Genomic DNA, 17,459 nt, shown 5'->3' with positions numbered 1-17,459 from the left:
TTGCTGCTTTATTTTCCCTGTAAAGATGAGGACCTGGCACTTTTTCAATATAGCAAGTGACTTTTAACTTTGCTTTTCAGAAGTACTCCTTGAACAGCAAAGGCCTGAAATTAAAAATTGAATAATTAGTCATTTTAGAGTGGCTCACCAGAAAACTACATTTAAGTTAGAACAACTGCTTACTATGAAAAATTGAGATGCCCTACAGTTAACTGACTATTTACTTCCTAGTTCTTTTCGCCCATTTTATCTCCTGGACATTTTTTTTTTCATTTACTTTTTAAGCATCCAGGATGCGACTTCATGTGTCTTCAAAGCATTTAAACTCAGCATATATCAACAAAAAGATGTTACAAACTGAATGCTGTCGAAAGTCTACTAAAAACCAACCCATGGATTCAATCTAGCAGCTAACAGACAAGTGTACACGTTTCAAGAAACCTCACATTTCAAGATACTGTCGATGTTCTTTATCATCTTAGATAAACTGAACAGCCATGTGGTTCCTTGTTTCAACTGCCCTAAAGGCTTCCTGTGCAGATGGGTTTGAAGAACCCTCCCAGGTAGGAAAAAAAATAAAAATCTACAGTGTTGCATATTCTATATGCCTCTTACTAAGTAAGAATGTAAAACTTGAAAAATACTGTTGAATCATTGCTCCTTTGTTCTGCGTCATGAACTTCGTATTTTCCACTCTGGCTTACTAAAACTGACTATGTGTGTTCTAGATTAACATGATCATTTTTTAAAACATCAGCTACAGGAACACTTCTATCTAGATCACCTGTTCCACATATATTAGTGCTTTTAAATCAAAAAAAATCTATTCATCAAGATGGAAAATCTCTTAATTATTTAAAGCACTTCATTTAATGCTAGCCTAATGTTAGAATTTCCCTATATACATGTTGTCATTTAACCTGGCTGGCAGCTAAGCACCGCACAGCCATGGACAACACAATAGAGACTTTGGCATGTATGTCTTTTCAAGTCCCTGTTGCTGAGATGATTATTGTACAGCATAACCTGGGTGTAGGTAATAAGAAACTTTTTTTTTTTTTTTTTATAATATTAGTTACAGTTCTTATATTTTGATAAGAACAATAAAATTTATTTGGGGAGGCAGAATACTCTAATACATGAAGTTGTTCCATCTCTCCGAAGTCACTGACTGCTGCCTTCCATTTTCTAAATCACTCAAAATACAGTACACTGACGATGCTGGATGATGTTCACAATTTATTTATTTATTTATTTAAGTTCTACATATGAAAGAGCATGAGTTTACAATTTTCAAAAGATATTAACTGAAGTAGACTCTGCAGACAAATGATAGTTGGTAGTTAAATGCCATACAGGATTTTCATATAAGGATGGTGCACTTATATTACTCAGTTTCAATTAATTTCTTCAGCTTTAGTTGCACCGCTTTGCCCTTAGGTTAAAGCGCAACCCGAAGCATCTTTAAATGCCCTTCATCACTGACTGTTGGGAGGTTCCCAATTATTGTGAGTGTAACCCAATTTAATTCTAAGTAATCTTTTATTAAACCAAATCATTTCTTGAGCTCTTAACACACCATGAAAACATATACTAGACCCACAGGCCTTTTTCGTATCACATACGTTATGCTTACGCATGCATACACAAAAATGACAACACTGAACAAAGCCTCAGTCTTGTATGATCATACCTTGATTCTGGTATATAGTAACAGCATTACCTATTTCAAATTAATCAAAGCATAAAAAAGTCACACTCAAACAACATTTGTTTGTTTTACTTATGTGGGTTAAGTATCTCTTCCCAAAAGTGGAACCAAGACTTCTTAGTACTTTGAGAAGGCATCAAGTCTACTGCAGTAAGCTCAGATCCTGTGTGCTAGCATGTTTTTTTGTTTGTTTGTTTGTTTTTCCCTCTAGGAAACCATTAAAGAGCTTATCTATACTACAGAGACACTATGGAAAAGTTCTGGTAAGTCTTTTGAACATTACTAGCTTACAACCAAAGCAATCGTGCTGAAACATACTTGATTTTAGTATATACTACCTTTATACCAGTACATATAATGGACATCTGAAGTGTAAAAAAAAAAAAAAAAATTAAAAAAATCACTTCCACTCTTCAGAGTACAAATATAAAGAATCCGGATTCAAACTAGGTTCAAAACTTTACAGCAGTGAAAGACCTAATAGGCAAGGTTTTCTTCCCATGTATCAATATCATGGATTCTAGCAGGTTTTCATGATCAACAGGACAGAATTAGTATATCTAATAAGGAATACCATTAGAATGGGAAACAATTTGAGAGTTTTGCTTGTTTTCCTAGAACTAGAAAATCTGTGTCTGGTAGAGAAATGGGCACTGAAGAGATCCACTTATCCAGAAATAATGGAGAATAACTCATTCATTCTCCCCTAAGTAAAGAATTTTCTAACCTGACTCCCTGCCTGCGGCAGGGGGGTTGGAACTAGATGATCTTTAAGGTCCCTTCTAACCCAAGACATTCTATGATTCAAAGCAATTTCTACATCGATTTAACCAATTTCAAAAGCACTTCAGGAATACAAGTTAGGAAACATCTAACTTATTTCAGGTTCTATAGGTAAATATGGCTACATTAATACAGCTACATTACTGTGGATGGCATCCATACTCTCTATATTTGTGGTAATCAGTTAGCAAATCTAGTATTCCCTCCAAAACCTGATGTTGACCAGCACTTGGAGTGACCTGGCTGCCTGCTACAGCTACTGTTCTGACTGGTGAGCTGGAAGTCCCTGGAATCGAATGCCTCAACTTCTCTCTTTCTGCCTTCTCTCCCAGAAGATAGTGAAAGACTGTGTGTCTAGGCAGAAAGAAAGCTTGACATTACAGTTTCAAATAATTGACTTAAATGGTCAATCATGCTGAAGGATATTATCAAACTTTTACAACTAACAATCACTGTAAAACAGGCAATGCCCAAGTACATTTGCCAGACATTTCAAAAGGAACCTAATTTCAGACACCTAAAAAGTAGTTTGAAGTAGGTACCTGGATGGGCTTTAGTGGGCAAGTCATCTGAACTCAGAAAAGACTTCAGGAAGAACAGTTTTCTCCATTCATTCTGAAGAGGATCTACAGTTCCCAACTCATCCTTACCGTGTTGAACTCTCAGGAATTTAGGATAGGGAAGATAAGTCCTACTCTTTGCTCTGTCCAGCAGGTATTTCATCTATTAATGGCAGGGAAACCATGACAGCTTCACAGCCAAAGGCCTTCAGAACAGATTTAGCTCAAAGTACCACCCATTTAGTTCATAGGAGTTTCCAGATTCCCAGAAGGCTCAGCAGCTCTCCTATGTAGTCTGATATGATACATATTCATCACATTTTATCTATGCAATGAGCATGTTAGATGCATCTCCAGCCATATAATGAGCCTACCTGCATTTGCTTGTATATTCCTTCACACAGACATATAGTCTTTCCAGGGAAGCGGTGGGGGTGTGCGGGCCCAATACCTTTCTCTCCCATGGTATTCAACTCTGTTGGCATCCATACAAAACAAGAAGTTGGCATCGATGTTTAATATTACCAACAGACTTTGACCATGAGACTGGGAACATCTATTGCTCCAGGTATGTTTACCCTGCATAATTCAGCAGTATGAAAATATCTAAGCTAGATAAATATCAATTAGATAGCTAGAAGTGAGGTAGCTCCAGAAATAGAAACTACACTAACATGATAATCCACCCATGCTTGTTTATACTGCTAAAAGAATTCAGACATTCAGTACGGTACCCAGATACCTGCAGTATCATTCACTGTAGACATACTATCAGTGCAATTCCTTTTGCAAGGCAAAAAAAATCTCGCAGAACAGGTAAAATTAAGTCTCCACTGCTGAGTTGACAAGTACTTTGAATAATTTTATCCACTTCACAGAAGAAAGTTTCTTGACCAGTAAAGATTTTGGCCAGAAAGGAGGGCACCATTTTCACAGCATTTCTTGAGGAGACCTTGGAAGAAAGAGCTGGCTTTTCACTGACAGTAATGAATGGACTTATACGTATCTTATAAGAAACATAACCAAATCAAGTTTCAGAAGACTAACCACCTCTTTTCCACTCCTATGTGAAGCAGGAACAAAGACTCAACAAAGAAACAGTGGTTTGTTTTGGAAAGGTTCCATAAGCTCCTTTGATTTTTAAAGTTGAAAACTGCAGAAAGTCATCGGAAGTGTATTTCAAGCAGTTATTCTTTGAAGAGCATAAAAATTATATTCTAATTGTTCCATATGCGTTTCCTTCGCTTGACATAAGTATCATATTAACTCAGTTTGATACAACCCCTCCAATAACCGAATACATTTTTTTACCTCTTAAAAAAAACTATCATTAGATAGAAATATCTGCAGATTTACGAAACTGGTTTATTACAGATTTTTTTTTTTTTTGCCAGACAACTGCTGACTATTTATTCTTATTTACTTATATCCTTTTTTTGTAAAATTTCTGTATAAAGATGTGAAGCCTTATAATTTTTAACCTGTAAGAAGTTTGAAAAATAAACCTTTGCTAAAGGAACAAAATGCTTTGTTTTTGGAACAATGTAATACCACTCTAATTATCCATGCCATATGCAAATTATGTAGAAAGAATAAGCAATTGTTTTTAACTATTACATACTGACAATTGTTAGCCAATGTAAAACTTTAATGTGGTTGAAATAGTTCTTTAAGTACTTAATCTCAATGAATCTTTACAGTGGTCATACAATTAGTATTAAATCTGAGTTTGGGCATACCTATATTCAGTAATCTCCCAAAACCATACAGAAGTAATTGAAATTTGAATAAGAACAAGCTATCACCCAACCAGACCAACTTTAACCACACTGGTTGTATGAAAACAACTTTTAGAACCTTCCCCCCCCCCCCCCCCGAATGTGTCACAGTACAGAAAACAGATCTAGTAAAGTTTTTTTTTTTCCATGTTTTACCACCTGTGCAAAAGAACCAAGCTAGTAACCTATGGATATGGAACAACCAATCCAGCAGCGACTGATTTTCATTCTCTCAAAGGAAAACAAGAATCTTTGCACAGCTGCAGAAGGATGATTTTAGGTTCATCTAAACTAGTTAAGTTTCCATGAAAAGGACTAGAGGTGATGTTAAGACAAATTCTCAAGTTTGTATTCATCACAAATAAGGCAAGACGGTATAAAACTTTATTAAGTTAATATTTCCAACCTTGTGGTATAAAGAACCTTAACAAGGCAAAAAAATGAACAGGAATACATTCTTTATATCAATGAAATGCTTAAACTACAGAATGCTATGCCAGTGTAAAAATAATGCCAACACTAATGCAAAATTGAAATAGATGATACGCTTAAATTCAATAGTTATTTGTCAGACACCATCTGCTTTTTCTTTCACTCTTTTCTGATTCTGATCTGTAAGAAACCACATCAGTATCAAATGTCACTTAGTTCTTATTCAAACAGAGCAGTCCAGACACAGCGGCTGCACCAGCTGACTTAGCTGACCTGGGCCTAGAGTAAAAACAAACCCCTATAAATCACCAGATGTAAGCAATTGAATAGTGATCAATTTAATTAGCTGAACAGCTTTCTGAAGTTTACTGTATTGTTTTAACCCTTCAGGCTTCTTCAAAAAAGGTAACTTGCAATTTGTATTCATGAGTGGGATTTAGCCAGAGGGCTACATATTACCAGGCTTAAACACTTTAGATTCCCATTGATAAAACTCAAACCCCACACAAGAAAACATGTTAGCTTTTTTTCTCCACCTAACAGTAGGATACAAACATTTATTTTTTTTTTTTTTTTAAAAGCATTATCCTCAACATTTTGGAGAAATTAGAACACAAGAAAAAAAAATAACTTATTTCAGGTGAAATGCTCAGGAATAAGATTTCTTCTAAAAATCACGAAATTTGGTTTGGGGTCCTATACACCTTTTACAATTTTATGCCTGTATTATAGATACCACATCAGGCAACCTATTATTTTTTTCAAACAAAGCAATGAATGTGTACATAATTGTGTCACAACCATATGTATTAACCACAGCTGGAAAAATTTTATGCCACACATAAGAATGGTCACAGAAGGACATTTTAAAGATATTGACACAACATCTTCTAACCTAGGTATTTGTCCTAAAGCTGCGTGTCAAGGGGATTTCCCCACACTGCCCACTGAAATTAATAGATTTCTGCCATGATTTAACGCAACTGGGATTTCAGCCAAGATGTGTAAAACAAGAGTTACACTCTATTATTAAAGTCTGCACTGTATGAGTTTACGTAACATTTACTAATGTTTGTTCAGTGCCTAGCACAACAGGGCTGAGGCTTCTGGGCACTACCACAACATAAATTTATTCTAATGCAGTCTTTGTATCTGAGGGAAGCATAAAAACTACAAGGATTAAGCTCAATTATACACATTTTAAACAACCTGCTAAATAATATGACATAATCAACTTCCTAACCACAAGCCGCTCTATTTCCAATTATTTTACTTTAATCTCTGCAATGCACGTATTTCCACTAACCCTAGAGAGTTAGTTCCACTACATAGGGACAAGAGCGAGATCTACTTACAAAGACAGAAGAGTTATATTTGCAGATACTGGCCCCAGATTTGGAATCATCTCCAGTTCATTGTTGTTCAACTTCCTATTAATATTAAAAAAAGTGAGTTAGCTTTAACGTAAATCAGAAGTATATACATTGGATTTATTAAATTGCTGGTGTCAACGCAAAGTTTGAAATTAATTCCAGTTTCACTTAATGTAAAATATCAGAGCATAATTGTCAACCTATTATCCCAAGTTACTGATATCCCAGTGATACAATTAACATATACAAACCATTTTTTTAAACTAAGACAAATTGACTTACACTTCCCGAAGACTATGGAGGTGATCCAAGAAACTGGTCTTGATTGAAGATAATTTGTTGTGACTTAAGTCCCTATGAGGTTACAAAAATAAACAACCTGTCAGTTTTGCCATAAAATATTGCATATAGCAAGACAATAACAATCAAAAATATGTTATCATTCATTTCCAAGTACATAAAAAGTTATTTGTTTTATATTAGTAGAACTAGAATAGAAACACATTTAAATTTACAAGGTATATAAGTGCTAACAGTTTGATCACTGCTGACAGTGTCAAAGAATTTCCTGAACCTTTTAAAAGAACTGCTCATTTTGTGTTTTGTGTGCGCCTGCATGTTTATGTACTGAAGAAGCATGAAAAAACACCTCAAAATGTTGACTTATACACATCAAAAAAAAAACTCTCTTCCAGGCAAAGTATCTGGCTAAAGCAACCTGTTGGCTACAAGGAAAATTCGTAAAGACTCATTGCCATTTCAGCCTTGAGTCAATTATTACACTTGCACCATCTGCTCTTCTCACTTGCTTCTGCAAAGCAACTCACAAATCTTCAGTACCTTAAACAAGAAAATATATACAGGAAGGCCTAACTTCATCTTGAATTTTAAGGTGTCTGTGCACTATTCACATTATCATTGCCTTACTTGCCCTTGAAGCTCTCGGCTTGTGCCACTCCCCACTGAAGATCCCAAAATACAAATTGATGCAGTTTATGAGAGCCCATGTTAGAACCTTTGCCAACAACAGTTTGCTGTGAAACAGGCTAGGGTACTAAGAGTGCAACACACCTTCTTGACCATTGTCAGGGCATTACCTTCCCTACAGACACTGTGTATCTTCACCATATGGCCTCTTGACCATTTGAAAGCCATCATGAAGCACAGTCCTAAGAAACATTTGCTGTGGTCTCGGAAGTACTGGGAACATCACAGGAAAAAAAAAAATGGCTATACAGTAGAAGACAGAGAAGTTAACTACAGAAATTCAAACTTGCAAGTCTATAGAGATCCGCGCAAGCAGTACAGATTTACATCTGGCCACGTTACCACAGCTAGCCCTGCTTGAAGACCTTCCTCTTTTTAGTCATCCATTCCCACAACCTGCAAGTTCCTGCTCCCATACTACAACCTGTCATTACCTTATCTGCACTGACAGCGCTGTCTGCAAAGTGCTTGCTGTACATCCTAACACTCAATTTTTAACACAAGCCAGGAAACAAAAGTTCCACTATTCTGAAGGAGTTCTTAACCTCACTTCGGTGAGACCCCCAAAGAATTGCATCTGCACACTTTTTCCCTGTGCTAATTGAGCACTGAAATCTGGAGCACTCAGCAACGCGCCTGGTTGTGATAAAAGCTGAAAGTGGCTTGGAAACGAGGGTGCCGAGCATCACTAGAAGGGTCTGGAAGCCAATGCCTAGGCCAACACCAAGACAGGGCCTCATCAGGCCATGCAGAAGTGAAGCACATTTCCATTTGATTCTTGGGGAAACTCCCATAGTCCCACACTTTTTCTGGAGAACACAATTCAGTACATGGTCGCCTATGCTGAGAGTGCCAAGCGCAAGTCTGTGACTGTCACAAACATGCCTATTCTTCATCTACAGTCTTGGAAGTGATGATACCTGATAACCAGCATAACCATGCCGCACATGGATCAGAACTGGTTTAAACCAAGCCAGCTTTGCAGTCTGTGTGTTACTCTGCTATACGACTAAGCCCTGAGCAACTGTGGATCTACAGAACTAGTTTCTCATCACCCACCACCACAGGTCCTTGGACACAGATGTAACACTGAGACCCAGCCAGGTACTTAGGCTTCTTAAACAGCGCAGGGAAACAGCAAAATCGTGCTTTAGCCTCCCCCGTTTGGTGCTTTACACAGTACTTTTCCAGTATTGCCAGGACTAGGTATCTGCTTTACAGGACTCTAGCAGCATCTTCCCTACTATGCCCAGGACGCAGGCAGCCAGCCACCTGCCCCAGTCCTCACCTACGGCACCAGCACAGCCTTGGCAGGAGGCTCAGCGACTGCCCACTGAGACCCCCACATGAGGGAGGACTCGGGTCACCCACTTCCCAAGTTAGCAAAGGATAGGCAATGCCACCCATCCCTCCCCCTTTTTAAACCAGTCTAAGTTAAATAATAATAAAACTCAACAACCACCAGCATTACAAACCATCCCAGCCACATGCACACATTACCAAGGGTACCCCAGCACTCAGCCACTCACTGCAGCAATGGATCAGGCCCAGGGAGCCAGGGCGCAGCTGCCCCAGCCTGGCTCTGTCGGGCACAGGGAGGAGATGAACGCCACCTTTCCCCAGCTGGGGCACTTCAAGAATGCACACAGGGCAGAGCTGCAGGTGTGTAAGGCGTTTTTCAGCACAAAAAAAGCTGGGCAGGTGCCAGGGGGAGCCACCTAGAGAAGAGGCACACCCTTCACCACATTCAGGTGGCCACGGAAGGATGCCTTCTGAGATGCAGCTCTGGACTCCCACACCTAAAATACACCTGTGTCTTCTTCCAGGTGTCTAAAACCCTCAAGATTTTCCTCTTTAAAAAAATGGAAAACCAATACAGTGTTAACGTTTTCAAAAAAAGCCACAAATGTTAGTTTCATCACTATGATTTTGAGTTCTCCTGTAAATGAGGTTAACCACACTTGAGTTAGAGGACTGCATCTTTCACTGCTTAAAAGTCTAGTGCAAACATTTGTCTGGCCATAGACTTGAGAAAAATCCGTTTGTTTAACATTTGAAGACATCAGCTGTACAGGTTTGATATTCTCCTACTGCCTCCTGAAATGTAAATACTGAAAAAATACGCTGTTACAAAAGATCTAGGTTGTAACAGCAATGGGAATCTAACTTGTTCCTTTAAAGCAGACAGAGTAGAGACGATTTTTACCCTTCAACTTCACTCGGTATTTGGCTTTAGCCTGTAGGGATTATAAGAACTATGCAAATAAACAGCCAAAATTTAGTGAAGCCATGGCTGTTAGTGCCTAATTTGTTACTGCTCTTCATACTTTAGACAAGACTTCAGAATCAGTAATTATTTCAACAAAGAGCTTTCAACGTTAGTGCTAAAAACCTGCATTTCTTCATTTCATCCAAAAACCCTGCAAAAGGTTTATTTAAAACATGTTTGCCTAAAGGACCCACCAGACAGTAACAGACGTGAGTAGATTTGTTCTGCTGGAGTTATAACATGTTTAAAAAAAAAAGAAAAAAAAATCTGGCAGAGTCCTTAAACTATAAAAATCCTGCAATTACAACCACTGCTGTGCATGATCACCACACTGGAGCCAGACACTTTCACTCATAGCTCAAGCTCACATCCATCTGGAGTCTATCAAGGCAACCGTGAGCGTAACAACTTGCACTAGGTTTCAAACTATTCTTTCGTGTTTGTCTTTTAACACTAAAGATTTTAACACTCTCAGATTTTCCATATAGCACCTACTTTAAAAAACACATCCATACAAATTCCTTATTCCTGGTTTACTCACAACAGGTTGTCAAACACAAACTGCACCTAAAAAAAAAAAAAAAAAAAAAGCCGAAGCAGAACTGTAACAACAAACTCCAGACAATACTGAACTGCATGTTTCACATAGCTGTATACATGTTTGTCTACCAATTGTTGGATAAAGGATGCATTGGATTTATTTTTGTAAATATTATTTCAGTACTGCTGACATAGAAGCTTCAAGAAAAAAAAAAAAAAGCCTTACAAGTTACATTTGTAAGTTAAATCAGAAAGCCTGAAAGTGAACCAAGAGTTAGAACATTAGTAAAAGACACGTATTGTAAGTGAAACTCAAGCCTAAAGAAGTTTCTGAGACTTAAAAGCAATGGATATGAGGCATTTTAAGATATAAAACTCTAGCATCCCTGTCCAGAGCTACAAGAGCATTTCAATTCAATGCATTTCTCCATGTGCCTTCAAACACATACAAGGAAAAGATTTGAAAATGAATCAGTATTTTCCCTTGCTTAGAAATGAACACTGACAAAGTACTAAGATTATTACCACGCATTTTCCATTTCTGAATTTTCCTTGTCTGTTGAAACCACATTACAAGTGAGGAGATAATCTCCTCTGTGATTTCTTCTACTTCTAGAATTTCAAAAGCCATTACAGATGTAATAGTGAATACCCTCAGAAACTATATTTTTATTAAGAAATTCTTTATAACAATAAAAAATATATATGCCTGTTCTTCACCTCAGATTCTAATGAAAGCGATCAAGTTTTTAAGGGATTGTACCTACTTTAAAAAGAATGCCACAGTTTGAGGCCCTTTAAGAACCTGTTTTATGAAAGAAAATATTTTCTATACACCATTCCTTTCATATGAACACCTTTCATAACTCAGCTTCTGCATTCAAAAACTAAAACATAACTCTGAACATCAATCTTTATATGATAAAAAAATGAAAGGAAGGCCTAATGCATAAAGGGAGAGGGTGAGAGTTTCTTCACACATTTTATAAATATAACTTTTAGACTCTAACTTAATTTACAACACTTAGTTACAATTATCATCTTCTTCCTTAGAGAACTCCGAAACCTGAGCCCCAAGTCAAATTTTAAAATGCAAATCCAGCAACAGCTTCTTAATCAGTCCCACTGGGGCCTATAGAGCTGCTAATTCAGCAGAAATCAGGAAAGCTGAAAAACAAAAAGCCAGGCTGTAGCTGTTTTAAGACACTGATCCAAAGTGACTCATAAATCAGCTTGCTATGTTCAAGTTTTAGTCTGGAAAATATTGAAAAACAGCTGTGAAAACCATACGGCCCTTTTTTCTGGCAATTCTGGTAAAGAACTAGAGGATTTATAAAATGTAAATACTAAAGATGTAATACAAACACAAGTGAAAGCCATCTTTTAGATTTTCCCTTCTGTCTTGCTGACAGTTTTTAGCATTCCTAGGTGAACCTGGCAAGGCATACACGACAATGCCTCTGAGAATTTGCAAACATTGAGGACACTGGCCAGTGTTCAAACTCTCTTCCTCCCTCCACTTCTGGCTATGAAACATCAGCAGCTCTAACGCAGCAAAACGTTCTCTCCATCTCAGGACACACATAGTAGAAGTAAATTGAAATCTGACTTTAAAACCATTTGTACACGAAGTCACTATAAATATTTATCTGTGGATTGTTATCATCTGTGAAGGCAGCATTAGAAAAGATGGTATTTATGGCTAAAGTCACAGCAAAGCTGGCAATTATACCCTGTTTACACCCCATTTCATAAAGCCTTTTACGTACAAAGCACTAGCCTCACATTTGCTACAAAAAGGGGGAACATAACTCAGTATTCAGGTTTATCTCCTGATTTCCCCCTTCGCCCACTAGAATGTCACACAGCATTTTCCACATCATAAACTCTTGGTTTATTTCACCAGAGGTTATGAATACAAAAGGAAGTGGAGACTGAAACAGAGCTTCAAAAGCCAACTTCATCAGATGTCCTTTCTGCCTGGGTGTGTAGACAGCTGGTCAGAGGAAGGTGTTAAGTCCAACATGGGCCTACACCTTCACAAGCACAAGAGCTTTCCCTACTCAAACACAAGAGTTTTCACCTTGTCGGCTGAAAGAGTGGTGTAAGAGTTGTTTTCTAAAGAGTATTGGAAATAATGCAATTAAAGTACTAGCCTTTGGCTATAAATGCTACGGACTCCCATGGAAAACACAGTCACCATATACCAATAAAATTCATAAACAGTCTTTTACAATTTGTAAATGCATAGTTTGTTGCAACAATAATACAGGCTATTCAAACCTTTTTTGCGTATGTAAAAAAGAAGAGCGTTATAATTGTACATGTTGTGCAATCAAAGCTCCAAGCAGCTGAGTAGCTGGAGGTAACAGGCAACGCCACACTCCTCTTGGTCCTCTTATTCAGAAGAGGGGAAAGAAGAAAGAGCAGGGTACTTCTAAGGCATTTGACACAAACAAAAGAAATATTTACACAAAAGCAGCCAGACCACATGGCTTGGTGACACCTACAAAGATGTACTCCTGTGAGTTTAAGACCAAGTGACACAGCTGTCCAATGAGTAATCACAGCGGGGTTTCTTACAACAGACCAAAGCTTATTTATACAAGTGGAACTTATTTTCTCACACTTTTAAAGGAATGTGAACTTACATAAGGACAATTTACACTACCAAGGGAATTCTAATTAGAAAAACCTCCCCTGTGCTAACAAAAAAGCCCTGCAATGCGTTTTATTGTCTCTTGGTAAAGTAAGTGGAATAGACAAATTTAATTACTGCTAATGCAAAATACTTTTAAAAACAGCTCTACAAATGAAAGTTCTGTGACTTTTCCATTTGTTTTTTGTTTAGTGGCCATCACATCTGAATTTTATCTTAGCAGCATTAAACTAGGCTCAACTATGAGATTCAGCAGTGAAGCTTAGCTTAGCATCAAAAATACCTTAAGTTTAGTCAGAAAACTTCAGTTTTCAGTTTAACTTCAGTTACGTTAGGTAACTGAAATAGTTCAAAAGAACAGGAGGGATGAAATCTAATAAGAAGCAAAACCAGTTGTTGAATGTAAAGCAGATCCGGTATTTGATTCATATACTTCAATCACATAAGCCAAAAGAAAAAAAAAAAAAAAAAAAAAGTTTCTTTCCCCTCACACTTTCCTACACTGCTCATGGAAACATTCACCTCCTGGAGTCACTCGTATGTTCAGTTCCATATGGTGTCAATACAGCCATCCACATTTCATGAGTAAAGCAGCATGACCTCCAGACGAGGCAATTGAACAGAATTAGCCACAGCTAATTGAAAGTCTTCCTGTTTACTTTAAAGTCCTTATCTCGATCTGCTTTGGAAATGTAATAGAAAATTAATTCGACTAATATAGAAGATACCAGAGTGACAAGAGATTAAAAACAAATGTGCGAAGTCCCTCAGCACTTTTCAAGCTTTTAGAAAGCTCTCATGATTTATGCTTTGTCCATAAAAGTTTGTCACTGCAGGTAAGTTTTCCACACATGGCATTTCACTACGTGCTAGTAAGTTTCATAAACCCGTGTCACCGAACCAAACTTGGCGAGGTCCTGCCCTAATAAAGTTGTTTAAACCAAAACCATCAGTGAACGAAGCCCAAGAGCTGCACAAATAAAACCTAGGCCAGTATGAAAGTTTGGTTTTTATTTCCTGACTCAGAAATCGATTTCACTTGGCGATTTTTGCACGTTCCTAGAGAAAGTCATTAGAACAACTTTAACTTTGCTCCCCTCCTCCTTCACGGGGGCCAAGGCGAGCGCCGCCGGCCGGGCGCGGAGGGCTCGGGCTGGCCGGAGCTCGCTGACAGCCGGCCCCCTCCTGCCCTCCCTCCATCCCTCTCCTCCCTCCCCACACTCGCCCCGCTCGGCCGCAAACCCGACATTTCCCTCCCCGACCCCCTGCCCTGCTCGGCCGCAGACCGAGGCACCCCGAGGGGCAGAAGATGGCGGACGTGCCCCCCCCCCAAGTACCGAGCCCCCCATACTCACAGCTGCACCGCCCCCCGCGGCAGCCGCTCGGGCACCCGGCTGAGCTCCAGGCGGCTGCAGGCGACGAGGTGCCCGGCGCAGCGGCAGGGCACGGGGCAGCGGGCGGCGGGGCTGCCCCCCAGCACCGGCGGCAGGAGGAGGGCGAGGAAGAGGAGGAGGAAAAGGAGGAGGGCGGCGGGCGCGGCGCGGTGCCGGCGGGGCATGGCGGGCTCGGAGCCGCTGCCCGCGCTGCTCCCGTCCGTCGAGCAGCCCGGCTGACACAGAGCCTCTCAGCGAGGGTGCATGCCCCGGAGCCGCCGCCGAGGGAGGTGAAGGCGGTGAGGGTAGAGAGGAGGAAGAAAAAAAGAAGAAGAAAAAAAAAAAAAAAAAAGTGAAGGGAAGAAGGGGGGAGTGGGGGGCACGCAGCGCCGCCAGCCACTCGGCAAACTTTGCAGCGCCTCAGCCCGCCTCCGCCCGGCCGGGGGAGCCCCGAGCGCGGCGCGGCCCGCCCCGCCCGCAGCCCCCTCCCCCTGCCGTGTGACAGCAACAGCCCCGGGCCGCCCCCCGGCCTCGCCCCGGCTCGGGGCGGCGGGGGCAGGCGGGTCCCGCCGGGGGTGCCCGGGTCCCCCTTCCAGCCCCGGGAGGCGGCTGAGGGCCGGGCCTGGCAGCGCGGCGGGCCCCGGGGCCTGAGGGGGAGCGCGGCGAGGCCGTGCTGCGCCCGGGATTCCCAGCGAGCCCGCTTAGCGCCGGTCGGAGCGGTCCCGGAGCTGCTCCGGAGGCCCCGGCAGGTTCCCAGCCAAGGCTGGGGTCACTGGCATGTAAAAGGTGAGGTGAGGTTAACTCCTGCCTTCCGGGTCCTGCGCGGCTAGTCCAGACACAGTAATTAAGCCCATTATGTTCCCCACAGGATCCCAGCTCCAGAGGTTCAGGGAAGTAGGCAGGGCGTACAGATTCCACATCTCTGAGGTAATCTATGTAATTTAAGTAAATACCTATTGTTCGAGTCCCATATGGAAGCCCGGACCCTGTAGTGGATGCAGTTATTGGAGACGTCGCACGCCCCTGCTCAGCAGCAGCAGAGCATCAAACTGCGTGGACCCTGCACTTTGTGTCCCACCTGTACATACGCACATTGCACCTAAGAGATGGGAGATGGCCTAAGCATCGTGTCCTGCAGCACTGAGAGACCCTTACCTCCATTACCAAGATATGTAAGGCTGAAACTTTTTTATTGTTCCCGTAAGTACCCCAGGGAACAGGTTACATTACAGAAACAAAATTACATTTTATTTTAAGTCAGAAATCCCAAATTTGCAAACCAAGCAGGCATGCCGTAACTAAGAACACTCACGTGCCGCTGTCAGTGCAACTATTTCAGGTGCACAGGGTACACAGAGCGATGTGGTATTTTCTCAGCATCTGATCAGTTGACTGCTGGTGGTCCTTAAGGAAAATATTGCAGAAAAGCAAACAAACACTGCAGAAATAAACATTTTTGTACACGTAAAAGCAAAGAAGCAAACAAATGAAACACAGGATAAAAACTAGTGTATATTTGCAAGTTATTCTAATTTATTTCTTGTAAATGAAAACTATCTTGGGAACATTGGTATGCCATAATCATTCTTTTTGCAGCCTTTTTCTTCCCTTCAAAGCCATTAGGTTGACATTAGATTAACAAAGCCTGTGAAACAGTGAGCTGTTCCGTATCCAGTAGGAAAAAAGTGGACAGTGCCAAATTCAGATTTTCAAACTATACATCATTAGCAATCTTCTGTTTCAAAAGTGCTAGCATTTGTTCTAACTGTGCAGTTGTCTCACACCATTATACAGGAGACACTTGAACATGTTGCATTCATTGCTTAGGCAAAATAGGCTGTATTTGCTAGTTCTGCAAAGTAGTCAAAATTCAAGATGATGATCCTTATGTCGCACCAGAGAATTATTGCACACCTTACTAAAATTAAAATTGATTTAAAGTAACCAAGCTCTGTACTACAGTTCCCGGAGTACACAGCGAAGTGCCTCTTACTTGGGAAAAGCGAGCTTGTCTTATCTTGAGTGTTGGCAAGGGCAGTGATTCACTGGTAAGTGGCAACAGAGTCATTAAACTGTCAGTTTTAACATACAAGGGTAAGAAAAAATACAAGCAAAGCATTCTGTACTTAGTTTATGATAGCAGTGAATAATATATCTGGTATATATGTGAAGTATGGAACAAGAAAAAATCTGAGAAAAAGCAGGGGAAAAAGTGAAAATACTGAAAAGGGCAAGAACTTTTGTTATTTTGAAAACCATTCATGCATTCATGGAATACTGTGCCCTTATAACACACAACCTAATGCATATTTAGTGCTAGTAATATATGAAGCTGTTTTAAATTAAGAAAGGTAAATCAATTCAGAAAATTAAGCCATTTGTCTTTGCTGCTTCTTTTCTCTGAATACTCAGAAAAGCATTTTAAAACTGATCATATTATGAATCCTGAAATGCCTGTATGCCTTCAGAGCCCATGAGAGGAAGTCTTTCTTTCCACAGGGAGATTTGTTCTCTCCAGAAATCTCAGGGACCAATTCTGCAACTGATACGAACGCTGCAAGGGCTGGCAGCCCCCAAACCCAGGGGTCTCTTCATCATTAGTTTTAATGAGAGTGCAGTATGATTGTACATAAGCAAATACTAATGGGAGACTTCCAATATGTCTTCTTCATGGGTTTGGCTGGGCTATATCTGCCCTAAGTAAGCTTTTATCAAAATGAAAAGTCTCGCATTCCCCCACCCTATTATCTCTACGTGTAACAAGGCTTCTTAGCGACCCTTGTTTGTCATTGGAATTAGTGTAACTGCAAAGTCAACATGATGAAGAGAATGATTTGACTACAAACCCATCAAAAACAAAAACAATCACCCACCACCACCACCTTCCATTCTGAGCTGGAATAATTCCCTCTTCCAGTTTTCCATGTAACTGTACAGGGAAGCTTATCAGTCGTGATGGTTGTTTAGGCAAAGACGGGCCCTCTCCCAGGCAGC

General features: G+C 40.2%; 1 protein-coding gene across 1 annotated transcript in view; it reads right to left on the bottom strand.

The window, feature by feature from the left end:
* LRIG3 (leucine rich repeats and immunoglobulin like domains 3) overlaps positions 1-14,650 on the bottom strand; it is a gene marked incomplete at both ends in the record, with an annotated part of 42,970 nt that extends 28,320 nt beyond the window's left edge. The window contains 3 exons of the mRNA XM_084287150.1: positions 6,620-6,694; positions 6,920-6,991; positions 14,448-14,650. Of these exons, the coding sequence (XP_084143276.1) occupies positions 6,620-6,694; positions 6,920-6,991; positions 14,448-14,650 (350 nt within the window). The remainder of the gene's footprint in view (positions 1-6,619; positions 6,695-6,919; positions 6,992-14,447) is intronic.
* Positions 14,651-17,459: the final 2,809 nt, after the last annotated feature.

The sequence above is a fragment of the Netta rufina genome, assembly GCF_964035555.1.
Source record: "Netta rufina genome assembly, chromosome: 1".
In the NCBI taxonomy this organism is placed as follows: domain Eukaryota; kingdom Metazoa; phylum Chordata; class Aves; order Anseriformes; family Anatidae; genus Netta; species Netta rufina.
The sequence above is the reverse complement of the archived record's forward strand: the minus strand, read 5'-3'. Positions and strand labels throughout refer to the sequence as shown.